The sequence below is a fragment of the Hevea brasiliensis genome, chromosome 14 (genome assembly GCF_030052815.1).
Source record: "Hevea brasiliensis isolate MT/VB/25A 57/8 chromosome 14, ASM3005281v1, whole genome shotgun sequence".
Taxonomy (NCBI): domain Eukaryota; kingdom Viridiplantae; phylum Streptophyta; class Magnoliopsida; order Malpighiales; family Euphorbiaceae; genus Hevea; species Hevea brasiliensis.
Genome location: NC_079506.1, coordinates 66,309,730 through 66,324,973, shown reverse-complemented (window position 1 = coordinate 66,324,973; position 15,244 = coordinate 66,309,730). Strand labels below are relative to the sequence as shown.

General features: G+C 29.9%; 1 protein-coding gene across 1 annotated transcript; it reads left to right on the top strand.

Annotated features, from left to right (window-relative positions):
• Positions 1-2,491: 2,491 nt before the first annotated feature.
• Positions 2,492-14,066, top strand: LOC110667280 (3-hydroxyisobutyryl-CoA hydrolase 1). The gene is made up of 14 exons (XM_021828077.2): positions 2,492-2,687; positions 3,129-3,209; positions 3,325-3,393; positions 3,570-3,633; positions 4,065-4,144; positions 4,214-4,297; positions 4,610-4,694; positions 5,412-5,497; positions 5,956-6,077; positions 10,580-10,640; positions 10,824-10,922; positions 13,056-13,157; positions 13,551-13,592; positions 13,717-14,066. Exons 1-14 carry the CDS (start codon positions 2,643-2,645, stop codon positions 13,852-13,854), a joined length of 1,158 nt encoding a protein of 385 aa, XP_021683769.2. The 5' UTR covers positions 2,492-2,642; the 3' UTR covers positions 13,855-14,066.
• Positions 14,067-15,244: the final 1,178 nt, after the last annotated feature.

The window sequence follows — 15,244 nt, the reverse complement described above, 5'->3', positions numbered from 1 at the left end:
AATCTAATTATATTTTTGTATATATTAATGTGAAAAAACATGCTAATCTCAATATTAATTTTAAATTATTATGTTTTAGATTTTACAATAATAAAAATGAGAAAAAAAATATGAAAAGGATTAGAAAATTTTTTTTTGACTGCTTAAGATTATTAATTATATAATTAATATGAATTAATTAAAAATGTATTATTAAATTTATATTTATATTTTAATCAATAATGTATTTATAACATATATAGTATAACCTATAATTTTAAAAAAATAAAAATAATTATTAAATATATTAAATAATATATTAAATATATTTCAAAATTATTTCTATTAAATAATATAATAATATAAAACTTCAATATATCAATACAAAGAAAATGAAAATTTTATAATAATGGTTCACTAAACTACAAAATACATTTTAAAATCATCCTATTTTCTAATTTTATAAATAATTTTTATTTTACAACTCTAAACTACAAAATACATTTTAAAATCATCCTATTTTCTAATTTTATAAATAATTTTTATTTTACAACTTCATTATATAAATTAATATTATTTTAAATTTAAAAAAAATAATATAGTAAATCAAACACATTTAAAAAAATGTAAAATAACAAAATTTGAATAAATTGAATTTATTGAGTTAACTTGTAATTTTTATTAATTTATTTTAATTTTTAACATCTTCACCCATTTATATTTTTAAAATTTATTATTATATCTTTTTTTATTATATTACATTTAAGCTTATAATTATGTTGTTGCTATCCTATATAAGCACATATATAATTTTTATAAATATAATGATTTTAAATTAATAAATATTTTTATGCATATAATTAGTTAAAAAAATTAAAATTAAAATTTTAATTTAAATAATAATAATAATAATAATAATAATAATATAAAAAGATAACAAAAACTTATATAAAAAATTAAATTAATAATAAAAATAGTAATATGCATTGCACGTTAAAAAAATTATATATATATATATATATATATATATATATATATATTCAATAAAAAATTATATATAAAATTTAAAAAATTATAACGTGATAAGTTTTAAAGTATCATTAGACTTTATAAATAAGAAATATTTATAAAATATATGTTTACATTTTATAAATAATTTTCTAGTGAATAATTCTATATATATATATATATATATATATATATATATATATATATATATAATTCTTTTAAAAAAAATCATCATTTTTTTAAATGTAATTGAAAATTTATCTAAAAAAATATTTTCTAAACATAATTTTATAATACTTGAAATTGTAACCTTAAAAATTTTAAAATTTTCAAAAGATATTGTAAAAAGAAATTTAGATAATTATTATTTTTTTATAAGATAAGATTTAGTAATTGAAGTTTGAAAACATTTAAATAAGAAGTTGATATTTAACATGATAAGATAATTTTTATATATAAAATGTAAAAAAAAAATTGAAAAAAGTAATTTTTTGCCATATGATGATTTTTTAAATCTTTTATTAATATAAGTGGCACACAATGGTAAAGGAATTTTGTAGGCTTAGCTTTAATATATAGATATAGGGATTCGTCGCATGAAAACTAATTCTACGATCATTAGATTGAATTGTGGGCTAATATATATATATATATATATATATATATATATATATATATATATATATATATATATATATATATATATATATATATATATATATATATATAAAGTCATTACCCTTATTTTATTAAAAAAAAGAAAAATTATAATTTCAATTCTCTTATCTTATAACGAGAAGGAGAATGAAAGAAATCTATATGAAAATTACTAAAAGAACCTTTTTTTAGTCATTTTATTTTTATCTCATGAAAAGAGAGGAAATAAATATTAATTTTTTTTTTATTTTCTCTTTTATGTCCTCACATGTTATTTGAGAAAATAATTTTTAATTTAATTTATTTTAATTTTTAATGTAATAAACTATTTTATTTTAATTTCTATAAATTATTATTCAAACTAGTATAACTTTATTATAAATAAAAATTATATTGTAAGTAATTATATTGAATAAAAAATTATTTACCTATAATATTATATTATAAATAATTTATTATACAATTAACTATAAAATTATATCATATTATATCATATTATTCAATATAATTTTTTAAAAATAAAAATATAATAATTTTCTCTCTTAAATATAAAAAATAAATAAATAAATTTTTTTACTTTCCTTTCCTTTTGGTTTACTGTAATTACAGTTAATTTTTTTTATCCTTCAAAAAATTTTACTTTTCAAATTATATGAAAATGGAACAAAGTGAATGTTTGTGGAGTACGCCCTTTACCTCATTTTAAATGATATTTTAAAATTTTTTTTTCTCACTTTATTTATAAAATATTAATTATTTTTTAATTTTATTCTTATTTATCATATTTATCTTTTTTTTTTTTTTTTTTTTACCACCTTCTTTCTATTGTAATTAAATAGAGATGCAAGTTATATTTTTATTCGCCATGAGAAAGACCTTAAATGCACAAAAGCAAGACCAATCAAATTCCAAAGTGCAAATAGAAACCCAGCCGAGGACAGGAGCCTCCGTTCCTTTGTTATATTATGCTTGCCTGATAATATCGAAGCTGAAAATCAATGGCTTCTTGTACCTCGGCCTCAGTCAAAGCCCAGGATGATCAGGTCTGTTCTTCCTCAGCCTTCTTGCTTTCATTTTTGGTTACTTTTATTTGATTTCGATTATATCTATCATTAATTTGAGAGCTACAAATGAGAAAACCTTTGCTTTTTTCTAACACTCACAGATATTCAAGGTGAGGTATAGTTTAATTTAATTTAATTCTTTTTATCTTTGAAAATTTCGAAAAAGAATCATTATTAAATTGAATTTATCGAGATTGTGTTACCATATCCATTAACTATCTCTGGGTCCAATGAAATTTGTTATTTTATTGCTTCCTTTTAGTTGAACTTCAGACTTTAGCTCTGACTACTATAGAAGTAAAAACTCATTCATTCAAATGAAATTTCATTGATTTCTTCTAAATTTATTTGTTTATTCTAAAATTTTCATTTCAATAGGAATTTGGGTTTTTTTTTTTTTTAATTATTTATTTCTAACAGGTTCTGGTGGAAGAGACCTTGTCTGCAAGAACTTTGATATTAAACAGGCCTAGACAGTTGAATGCCCTTTCCAATCAAATGGTATTTGTTCAACTTCAATTCAATCTTTTTTAAGCTTTTTTTTTCCTCTTTGATTTTCCATTCATGTTATGCAAATGAGTAGTGTTGTAACTCCATTCATGTTACTGTCTTCTAGGTTTCTCGCCTACTGGAGCTTTTCATTGCTTATGAGGAGGATCCCAATGTCAAGTTGCTTGTTCTTAAGGTCCTGGTTTATCATTTCATCTTTAAATTTGAAGATCCATATATTAAAATCAAATCCAGTGTCATCTTTTCCCTGGAATTTGCAGATTATGGAGCTCTTTTTACATTGCTAAGTTACATTTCCCTGTGTTAGTTGTAACATAAATTTGTTAAACATGACTGGCTATGTCCATGTAGGGAAATGGAAGAGCATTTTGCGCAGGTGGTGATGTTTCTGCTGTGGTTCGTTATATTCGTGAAGGTATGGATATGGATACTTTTTCCTTTCCCTTTTATCTAGTGTCAACAACAAACAACAACTAAGTCTTAATCCCAAACTTGTTGGGGTTAGCTATATGGATCATTTTTTGCTATTCAGCTTTATTTGAAATCATTTTCTATATCAATATTCAATATTTGTAAATCTTTTGATACTACTTTTTGGTATGTTGTCATTATTAAATATTAATCTTTCACATTGAAAACACTGATCATCCATAACTTTGCTCTAGATGGAATATTTTTCATGTCATAGGTTCCATTTGGATTGAGAGATTTTAAATCTAAAATTCTTTCAGTTTTAATGTGTATTTGATTTGCATCTTTTTAACAGGCATTTCAAATTCATGCTTTTATAAGTTGAATGACACTTTTTATGAATTTGAGGAACTTTATTTCCATTGCATGCATCAGGTGATTGGAAATTAGGTGCCAAGTTCTTTGCGAAGGAATACATTTTAAACTATGTGATGGCAACATATGCTAAACCCCAGGTAGCGCATTCTATCATTTATATCTACATTTCCAATAACTTCTAAATGCATTTTTTAATTCTCTTGAAGGTTTCTATCCTTAATGGAATTGTCATGGGAGGTGGTGCTGGTGCTTCTATACATGGAAGATTTCGTGTTGCAACTGAGAATTCGGTAGTTTTCTCTCTCTAGTAAAGGTTTGAAGCAATAGAGAACATCTCTTACCCCTATTAGAAGTGAACTTTTGTCGCTATGATCTTAATGTTTTCTATGTGGGTGAATTCCCAACAAGTTACTTGCATATTTTTGCTCATTTATTGATCATAAGAATGCACTTCTAAACACCTTTTGCTTATTAATTCAATGATATTAATGCATATGAGCCTTAGCGAAGCTGAAATTTATATGTTTCACATCTATCACTGTCTTAGAAGTTAGTGTTTCTAGTTTCCTTTGGCAAATTTCTTTATATGTGATGTTTTGCAGGTCTTTGCAATGCCTGAAACAGCTCTAGGACTCTTCCCTGATGTAGGTGCCTCTTATTTCTTGTCAAGACTTCCTCGATTCTTTGGTAATGCCACTTATATCCTTGATTATCCTTAAACATTTCCCTACTTGATACATAAATTGGAATTTATAAATATAAATTTCTTGAAAATGAAGATGAAGTCCAGTTTCTTCAATTAGTTTGTGGGTTTTTGGTTCACTCCTTTTTGTGCTTTCATGGCAACATTCAAGCCAGTAATTGTTTCCCTTAATTTGATCCATGTAGATATGGTGTGGTGGCAGGGAAGGAAAAAAAAAAAAAAAACTGAAGTAAGATTTGTTTTAGAAAACAATAATGACTAAGGGTAATTGCAAATTATAAACTAGTTAACTAAGGGAAGAGAAAATTACAAATTTTAACAAGAATCCATCATGTGCTGAAAGACGATAGAAACCAAAGGGAAAATTGAACCTTATGAACAAGAAAAATCCTAGTTCAAGCACCAAATCTATTGATAATATTTTCTTCCTTTTTTCAGACTGGCCAATTTCCATGGTTTTTTTTTTCTTTTGGCCTTGGCCTATTATATTCATTATTGAATTCTGAGCCCCAGCATGTCGTATGTTTTACTTATTGCCAGATGTTGAGTGCAAATGATTTTGGTTTACCTTCATATTTTTGAGCCACTAACCAATAATGGCCGGCAAAGTGTTGCATTCATTTTGTCTTGATTGATGGAAGACTGTAGATTTGAATCTCATTCATACGTAAGATTTTAGTATTATTTGTTTTCTTTGGCAGGAGAGTATGTTGGACTTACAGGTGCCAAATTGGATGGTGCTGAAATGCTGGAGTCTGGCCTTGCAACTCACTTTGTCCCATCAGCGGTATATCCTTCAATTGAATATTTAAAATTATGTTCATGGGAAAAAGTTTAAAAGTTATTTCTGTTTGGAGCACATGTTATTGCCATGTAGGTACTTGACATCAATATTAATATAATGATAACATATCAAGCTGGCTAAATTCGAGTCTATCTGATGTTCTGACTTCATTATTCTCTGTGAAATAGAGGAGCTGCTCATGTGAATGTTATCGATATAGGTTTAATCTCTATGGTAAATGCTGTTAAAATTCCAAACATCTACTTATGATGACATGAATCTTCTAAATTTAGAAATTAAGCTGAGTTCTTTTTATAGGGTTATACCTGATGAAATATTAAGATTAAAATTGAGATTTCTTGGATTTATAGGATAAGTTGAAGTACAACCATGGTTGAACAAAGATGGATGTATTGGTTATTGGTTTTTCTTCTCTTAGATATGTTTTACTTGATTGGCAGAAGTTGTCTTTGTTAGAAGAAGCATTACACAAAGAAGATTCAAGTGATCCAGTGACTATTTCATCTATCATTGATAAATACTCTCAGCAACCATATTTGAAAGAGCAAAGTGCCTGTCTACGGTTAGTTTTTAACTTAAACATTCACAATTCTTGTTCTGTTCTGTCTTTTACAAGAAAGACTGAATGCTTTGCTTTGACGTAGTCCATGTATGGACCTTTATTTCTTTTTCCCTTTGCTTAAGTTGTCAATAATCTATATTCTTGCATTGGATGGGCTTGTGCAAGTTAGTCGAGTTACTGCTCAAAGCTTTAAGTAATTAGCCTTGCATGAATATTATACATAATGTTTATGTTTTCAGATTCTGATCTTGGATTTAAATCACAATCGTGAGTAACAGAAACAAGCCTATATAGCTTATTTCTACTCAAATTTCTTTTGAAAAATTTGCAAAGATCATGAAATGAATAGATATTTGAAAATATAAGTAAAACTAAGATACACAACTAAAGAACAAGCATAATACATCAAATAATTATATTAAACCCATTATCCTTACACATCATTAGTATTAATCAATTTGAAACTAAAATAACTATGTAGATAGTAAAGAACTAACCTTATTACCACCAAGATATGGATGTGTGGAACTAGAAAGATAGTTGATGATCTTAGCTCAAGAGACAAGATGTGGAAGATCTGAATAAAGATAGAAAATTTTAGATGAAAGTTTGAGAGAGAAAGTAGCACATAGCAGCTTAAAACTCCCCAACTAGAAACAACGCATAAGGAAAAGCTGCTACATCCACCTAGACAAATAAATAAATAAAATAAATGAGGCAACGGACTGTTCCCATTACTTTAACAGTAAATAACAATTGTCACATGTCATGGTAACGGCTGTTAGAGATATATATATACATTTTTTTTTTGCTTTTAAATAACAGTCGTCATATTGATGGGAGGCTAAAAAAATTTGTACATAACAGCTTAAAACCATGATTCTGATCCATAGTATCATGCAATTTTCTTTGTTGCTAGCTAAGACCTTAGAATTGGGTTGGTTAAATGGTTGGCGTCTATTTTCGTTTTTTTGGCGGCAATTATCATACTCTTTCATTTCTCTTAAGAAAATTTCATTCAAAAGATTTTCTGTTCTTTTTTCTTGTTTCTTTTAAGACCCATCTAATAATTCAAAGCATGATGCACAAAGGCCAAATTAAACACATCTTAAACTCAACTCAACTCAACTCAACTCAACTCAACTCAACTAAGCCTTTATCCAAAAAATTTGGGGTCGGATATATGGATTCGCTTTCTCCACTCTAAATGATTTTGGGTTAAATCCTCAGAAATGTGTAATGCTTTTAGGTCCTGTTGTACTACTCTCCTCCAAGTCAATTTAGGTCTATCTCTTTTTTTCTTTCTATCCTCTAGCCTAATGTGCTCTACTTGTCTAACTGGAGCCTCCGTATGTCTACGCTTCACATGACCAAATCACCTCAATCTCCCTTCTCTCAATTTATCCTCAATTGGCACCACTCCTACCTTTTCTCTAATACTCTCATTACGGACTTTATCTAGTCTAGTATGGCCACTCATCCACCTTAACATTCTCATATCTGCAATTCTTATCTTAGACGCATGCGACTCACTACCATATAACATAGCCAGTCGTATAGCTGTGTGGTAAAATTTTCCTTTCAACTTATTGGGAATCTTGCAATCACATAAAACTCTCGTAGCACGTCTCCACTTCAACCATCTGGCTTTAATCCTATGACTAACATCCTCCTCAAATCCCGCATCTACTTGAAGGACTGAGCCAAGATATTTAAAGTGATTACTTTGGGACAGTACCACTCCATGCAAACTAACTTCTTCCCTATCACTAATTTGGCCTTCACTGAACTTGCAATGCATGTATTCTGTCTTTGTTCTACTTAAAGCCCTTTGACTCTAGAGTACTTCTCCAAAGCTCTAGCTTTCTGTTGACTCCTTCTTGCGTCTCATCTATCAGAACAATATCATCCGTAAACATTATGCACCAAGGAATACTCTCTTGTATATGTTTTGTTAATTCATCTAAAACTAATGTAACAAGGTAAGGGTTTATAGCTGATCCTTGGTGTAATCCAATTGAGATCGGAAAATCTCGTGTCCCCTCCCACTGTGCGCACAATAGTAGTTGCTCCTTCATACATATCTTTCAATACTTTTATGTACCTAATAGATACCCTCTTTTGTTCTAACACACTCCATAAGACATCTCTTGGAACACTATCATAAGCCTTCTCCAAATCAATAAAAACCATGTGTAGATCTTTCTTCACATCTCTATATTTCTCCATCAAGCTTCTAATAAAAAAAATCGCTTCCATAGTTGAACGACCGGGTATGAAGCCAAATTGATTGAGAGAAATAGAAGTATTATAATGTAGTCGATGCTCCACAACTCTCTCTCACAACTTCATAGTATGGCTCATGAATTTAATTCTCCTATAATTTGAGCAACTCTATATGTCTCCCTTAGTTTTAAAAATAGGTACTAAAATATTCCACCTCCATTTATTAGGTATTTTTTTTGAGTTTAGAATCTTATTAAATAATTTAGTTAATCATGCCACTCCCATATCTCCCAAACACTTCCACACTTCAATTGGTATTCCATTGAGTCCACAGGCTTTACCCACTTTCATTCTCTTAAGTGCTTCCTTTACTTCTAAAGATATAATCCTTCTAGTATAATTCACATTCTTTTATATTGTTCTATAGCCTATATTTACGCTATTACCATTTTGACTATTATTAAAGAGATCATTAAAATAATTTTTTCATCTTTCTTTAATGTCGTCATCTTTCACCAACACTTTTCCTTCTTTATTCTTAATGCACCTAACTTAATTGAGATCTTGACATTTCCTTTCTCTCCTCCTTGCTAATTTATAAATATCTTTTTCCCCTTTTTTAGTTTCAAGTTTCTCATATAGCTTTTCAAAGGCCTGTGCTCTTGCTTGACTAAGTGTCTTTTTTGTCTCTTTCTTTGCTATATTGTACTGTTCATATGCCTCATTATTATCACATTTAGGTAATTTCTTATACTATTCCCTTTTTCTCTTCACTGCCTTTTGTATTTCCTCATTCCACCACCATCTCTCTTTTGAGGGTGGTCCATGTCCTTTAGACTCTCCAAATACTTTTCTAGCTACTTTTCTAATCTATGATGCTATCTGTATTCACATATCATTGGCCTCCATATCCAGCTTCCATACTTTGGACTCAAGAAGCTCATTTTTGAACTTCACTTGCTTTACTCCTTTGAACTCCCGCCATTTTGTTCGAGCTATACTATTTCTTCTGACCTTACTTGAATTGTTTCTAAACTTGACATTCAAGACCACTAACTGATGTTGACTTGTTAAAGCCTCTCCTGGAATGACCTTGCAATCCTTGCATAGAGCTTTATTTGTCTTCCTGGTTAAGAGGAAGTCGATTTGGCTTCTATGTTGCCCACTTTTGAAAGTCACTAAATGTGACTCTCTTTTTATAAAGTAGGTATTTGCTAGTATTAGGTCGTATGCCATAGCAAAATCCAGGATGCTTTTTCCCTCCTCATTTCGACTGCCTAAATCAAAATCTCCATGAACATTCTCATAACCTTGCCTATCACTTCCTACATGTCTATTCAAATCTCCACTAATGAAAACATTCTCTTCATTTGGTATGTTTGGCATTAAATCATCCATATCTTTCCAAAACCTTTGTTTACTCTCACTATCTAGTCCTATTTGTAGGGCATAAGCACTAACTACATTTATTGTTTCTCCTTCTATTACTAGTTTTACTAGTATAATTCTATCTCCTATTCTTTTCACAGCTATTACAGTGCCTTTCAATGTCCTGTCTATGATTATGCCCACTCCGTTCTTGTTTCTCTCCTTTCTGGTAAACCACAGTTTGTACCATGAATTACCCACTTCCTTGCTTTTCTCTCCTATCCATTTAGTCTCCTAAATGCAAATAATATTCACTCTTCTCCTTTCCAATATATCCATAAGCTCCATTGATTTTCCTGTAAGTGATCCAACATTCCAAGTACCAACCCTGATCCTCCTTCTATCCTGTTCCTGGTCTCCTTCTATGATATCTTCTATTGTTTTCTATGTCTATCTTGTGTTCTGTTTCATTATCTGTTCTACTATCTGTCCTATGGACTAACTTCTTTACCCACACCTGTCCATGATGTGGGAACCCTTGCTCACTTAACACCACACCCGGGCGTCGGGATGGCGCGTCGCTTTCGGTGAACGCCCTACACCCTTGCATATTTTTCATTACACCCGGGCTCCGATGTAGCGCGTCGTAAGTAGAGGACGCCCCAACGTTTATATCATTTGAATCCATATCATAAGGTGTGACGAAATTTTTACTCTGGTTGTCATCTACCGCAACCCTCCTCCTTTATCCGGGTTTAGGACCGGCTAAGCACAAACTATTTAGGCGGAGTTATTAAACATATCTTAGTTTAAAAAAATTAATTTTTTTTTTCTGTGATGCAGACTTGCCAGTCTAGCATAGCTGTGTTTTCCCCAGATCTTCATTTTTGGTGTTTACTTGGTTTCAGGTTGGATGTTATTGATAGATGCTTCTCTCGGAGAACAGTTGAAGAGATTTTATCTGCCCTTGTAAGTTGCTGATCTGGATTGATTTGATTTGGAGAAAAAAGGTTTTAGAATCCTCTTCATAATCTTCCAATGAATGCTTCTTATGGCATTAGCTGATGCCCCTTTTTTTTCACTTTGGTATGTTGTGTGGAGTCATAAATATGACTTTTACTGTGAGATTACCCCTCATGAGATATTATGCAGGAGAGGGAGGCCATGAATAAGGCAGATGCTTGGATAACTACCACTATTCAGTCACTGAAGAAGGCTTCTCCAACAAGTCTTAAGATTTCTCTTAGATTGGTAAGGTGCTTTAACATGGCTTTTAAAGCATTTTTCACCACTTGTTCCTCAAAATAAAAATGGAAATTAATTATTTGACAGCTTACAATTATATTGAATCATTTTAATAAGATATGTTAACCAGTAATAGTTTGTATCTCCTAAAACCTTGATTGCATCTTGTTTTGACTTCACCACCACATAAGACCACCAAGGTTGCTTTGGTTATTTTTGCAAACCAGTAGTGTAGCATCACTTTGATAAACTCTTTTTTCTTTTTTTATTTTTTATTTTTTTTTATTTTTATCAGATCAATTTTAAGCTCCTAAGAATGATGCAACTGAAAGATGGAGAGTAGTCTTCAATCTTCACTTGGACTTTGAGAAGGGAACTGTAGTTATGCAGGCTGTCAAAGAAAATGAAGTAATTATAATTTTTCTTTTGAAGAAAAGAGTTGTAGTTATTCGATTTATAAAAGAAGGGAAAGATTAGAAATAGCAACAGATTTCAAGAACACTTTATTATATATTTAGAACGCCCAATAACTAACAGATATGGGAACACCCAATCGCAAATATATAATTTACATTTTTTTTTTGTCCATGCCAAGTTCTTAAGTTTCATAACTTCCGCTTGTTAAACCCTGAAGTTATATAATATGTTTTAAGTTTTTAGGTTCTCAAGTTCCAAAATAAGAAACCTTACAACCTTTTAATTTGGATGAGCCTACTTTGACCTTTGACTAAGTTCCATGAGTTTGTTCGAGTAAAAAGCCACGTGACACTCATGACCACCTAATACGTGGCCATTTGAACTGCTATATGCAATATTATTGACTTCCATCTCCATTATTCCTTTTTAAATTTTTAATGCCGCATTCTACCACCTCAAATTGTGTAAACTATATTTACTGCACCTATGTGTCTAACCTTTGGCTCCATACCTGAATTACTCAGTAAACGTTAACAAATTTTCGGTAATTTACATGTTAGCCCCTAAGGTATGACAAAAACCAAAACTTAGTTCTATTTTCAAGGAGAGACAAGTTTGTCTCCAAGGTATGTTTATGTTAATAGAATAATCCTTTTGTTAAAAATTCCTTATTAGTGGACTAATGAATGTAACAATTTAGTTCATCACATTTCTCTTTTTGTAATAGTTTAGTCTATGTAATTTTAATACTTATAACAGTTTATGATTGCTTCAGTTTATGGTTGACTAACAGTAAATTGAATAAAATGACTGCTTTGTTAACAAAAGCATAATTGGGGACTAACTTGTTTCTCCTTAAAAATAGAGTGACTAGGTTGTAGTTTTTGACATACCTTAAGTATTAAATTTAGATAACCAAAAAGTTTCATGCAAATCATGTTGCCTCCGTGAACGGTTCCTTAAATTCTCTCTCTTAAGGCTCTTAAAATTTGAATCTTTTCAAGTAGACTTGGAGCAGACTCAGAAAGGGAGATAATAAGTTGATACACAAAAGATTTGATCTAGCGGCAAATATTATAATTAAATCAAATAGCAAGTCTTTGTATTTTGTAAACTTCTAATGAGATAGTGACCCACTAGAAACTCACCAAATCGAAATTATAAATAAGTTGATATCTTAGGTTTAGACTGTGTTAATAGGAACTAATTGAAAACGTTTCTCATATTTGTCATATTTCCCCACTCTTCTTCATCGCCTTTAAAATTTTTTTTCAGCATGTTATTTTTCTGCTCAATTTTGTGTGAATTTCTTTTGTTGCTTGATCTGGGCATGTGATTACCCATCCATGAATATGGACATTGTGCAACAAGATTTAATATACAAGGCTTGAGTCATTCCAAAAGTATCCATTTAAATAAATGTTAAAAGGGAAATTCTTGCTTATACCTAGTCTATCATGAATCCAAGATACAATCGTTTAGAACCTAGGTATTTAACAGATGGACCCCACTATATATCTTGTATCTTGGATTCATTGTTGTCCAGGTTTAGGCAAGAAAAATTCATGTTATAATTGAAGCTTATATAAAGAGGTCCATAAATTATTTTCCCATTTTAAAGATAAAATACAGGAATTGAATATTGTCACTGAGGAGCTCAACTGCTGCTGCTTCTGTGTTATTATTTGCAAACTGAAAGTGATTTCCCTTCCGTGGTTCCAGATCAGAGAAGGAAGGCTCCAAGGTGTCGGTCAATGCCTTGTTCGTGAGTATAGAATGGTTTGCCATGTAATGCAGGGAAAACTTAGCAAAGATTTCTTTGAGGTATTGAGCCAAAGATCATCTACTTTTATTTTTGGATTAATTACTAAAACCCTCTTAAAGTCTGCCTCAAATAACACTTTGGTCCAGGCTATTTCAAAATTAGCAATTTCATAAATAATAGTTCAGGGGCTAAAGTACAAATAAATTTTAGAGACTGAACTATAATATTTTTTAAATCATCAAGGTATATAGTTGAAAATTTTGAAATAAACCTCACTTTCTGAAACTACTAGCTCATAACAAATCTCAGTGATTAAAAATGCTAATTTTGAAGCAGCATGGATCAAAAGTGTATTTTTTGGCAAATCTCAAAGGCTTTTTTTTTTTTTTAAAATTTTTGAAATTAACCATATTTTTTGTGAATTACTCTTCACACTTCACTTTCTGATGCAGGGTTGCAGAGCTATACTGTTGGACAAAGATAAGAACCCAAAGGTATGGGCTTTTTCTTTATCCCTACATCTTAGGTCAGTAACCAACCATGAAATTCACAATAATACGATTCTATAGGTAGACTTATTTTCTTTCCATAATTCTCTGAATTCCATTGGTCATTCAGTGGGAACCTTCTAAATTGGAGCTCATCAGTAATAATATGGTTGAGCAGTACTTTTTGAAAGTAGTTGATGAAGAATGGGAAGATCTAAAGCTTCCTGCTCGGTTCCACCTGCCTGGATATGCTGCTGCAAAGCTTTAAGCATCAGTTTCTAGCAAATCATATTACTTGGTAGTTTGATAAGGTAGTTCGTGAAATGCCCATATAGTTGGCCTTCATAATGAGGGATGAAATAAAATTCTTTTACTTTTACCCCTTTGTTGTAATTTGTTGAAGATGGTTATTAACTTATTATTCCTTGCTAGTTTCTCTCGTGGATATATTTTCAAATAAAAAGTTCAAACCTTATAGCTCTTGCGTTTGCTTAAAATTAATTAATCAATTAAACATTTTGGGTACGATTAGACTAGATATTTAATACATTGGGTATTTGGTACATGAGTATATTTATATGAATAATTAAAACTGTAGCCTAATTTCCAAATAATTTGAATAGCATGTTGGTCAGGGTATGTAATTGGTCTGTTCAATTTCGAATTGCATTTAAGCAATCTAATAAAAAAATGAAAATTAAAAATCATGGAACCAAACCGAGTTCAAGTATGGAGGAAATCAAATCTAACTCAAAAAAGTTTAGTTCGATTATCAGTTTGGCAGAACAGCTTACTAATTACAAATAGTTTACCACATAATCAAATCAAGATGGTTTTCTAATTACAAACATCAAATACAAATAGCCTGTTTACTAGGTGGGCATTATTCGGTTTAAATTGAATAAATCGAATTGAATTTTTTTAATTCGGTAATTTGGTTTAATTTTTAATATAATTTGGCTCGATTTTGTATTATAAAAATTTTAGTTATTTTGGTTCAGTTCGGTTTTGAAGAGAAAAAAATCGATTGAATCAAATTGAATCAAATAATTTTATTACTTTTTAAATTAATTTATTTTTATGAAAAATTTATGAATTTTATGTAATTTTATATATATAAATTGTTTAATTTCATTGATTGATGGTTATTAGATTTAAATCAAGATCAAAATTAGATCAAATAACTTGAAAATAAGCTTAAATTTGTAGAAAGAGATGATTCTCATATATATTTCAATTAATTTGTACATGGGTATTTATATACAATTGATTCCTATAATTGTGTTATACTAATTAGGAAGAAATCCTAAATAAGAAATCCTAAATAGGAATACAGAATACAGAATATACACAGAAATAATATAATGATTGACTTTCTATAACACTCCCCCTCAAGTTGGAGCATAGATGTTAATCATGCCCAACTTGTTACAAATGTAGTCAATCCTAGCTCCATTCAGAGCTTTTGTGAAAATATCTCCTAACTGCTCTCCAGTTTTGATATGTCCTGTTGAGATGATCTGTTGTTGAATCTTTTCACGAACAAAGTGACAATCAATCTCAATATGTTTGGTCCGCTCATGAAATACCGGATTAGAAGCAATATGGAGAGCAGCTTGATTATCACACCACAATTTCGCGACGGGGGTCTTAAAACT

What these genes read in the sequence shown, in the direction of transcription:
- LOC110667280 (XM_021828077.2), top strand. Translation starts at nt 2,643, where the DNA reads ATGGCTTCTTGTACCTCGGCCTCAGTCAAAGCCCAGGATGATCAG. An exon ending in AAGACTTCCTCGATTCTTTG is followed by an intron (nt 4,695 to 5,411) that starts GTAATGCCACTT and finishes TTTCTTTGGCAG; the next exon opens with GAGAGTATGTTGGACTTACA. An exon ending in GAGCAAAGTGCCTGTCTACG is followed by an intron (nt 6,078 to 10,579) that starts GTTAGTTTTTAA and finishes ACTTGGTTTCAG; the next exon opens with GTTGGATGTTATTGATAGAT.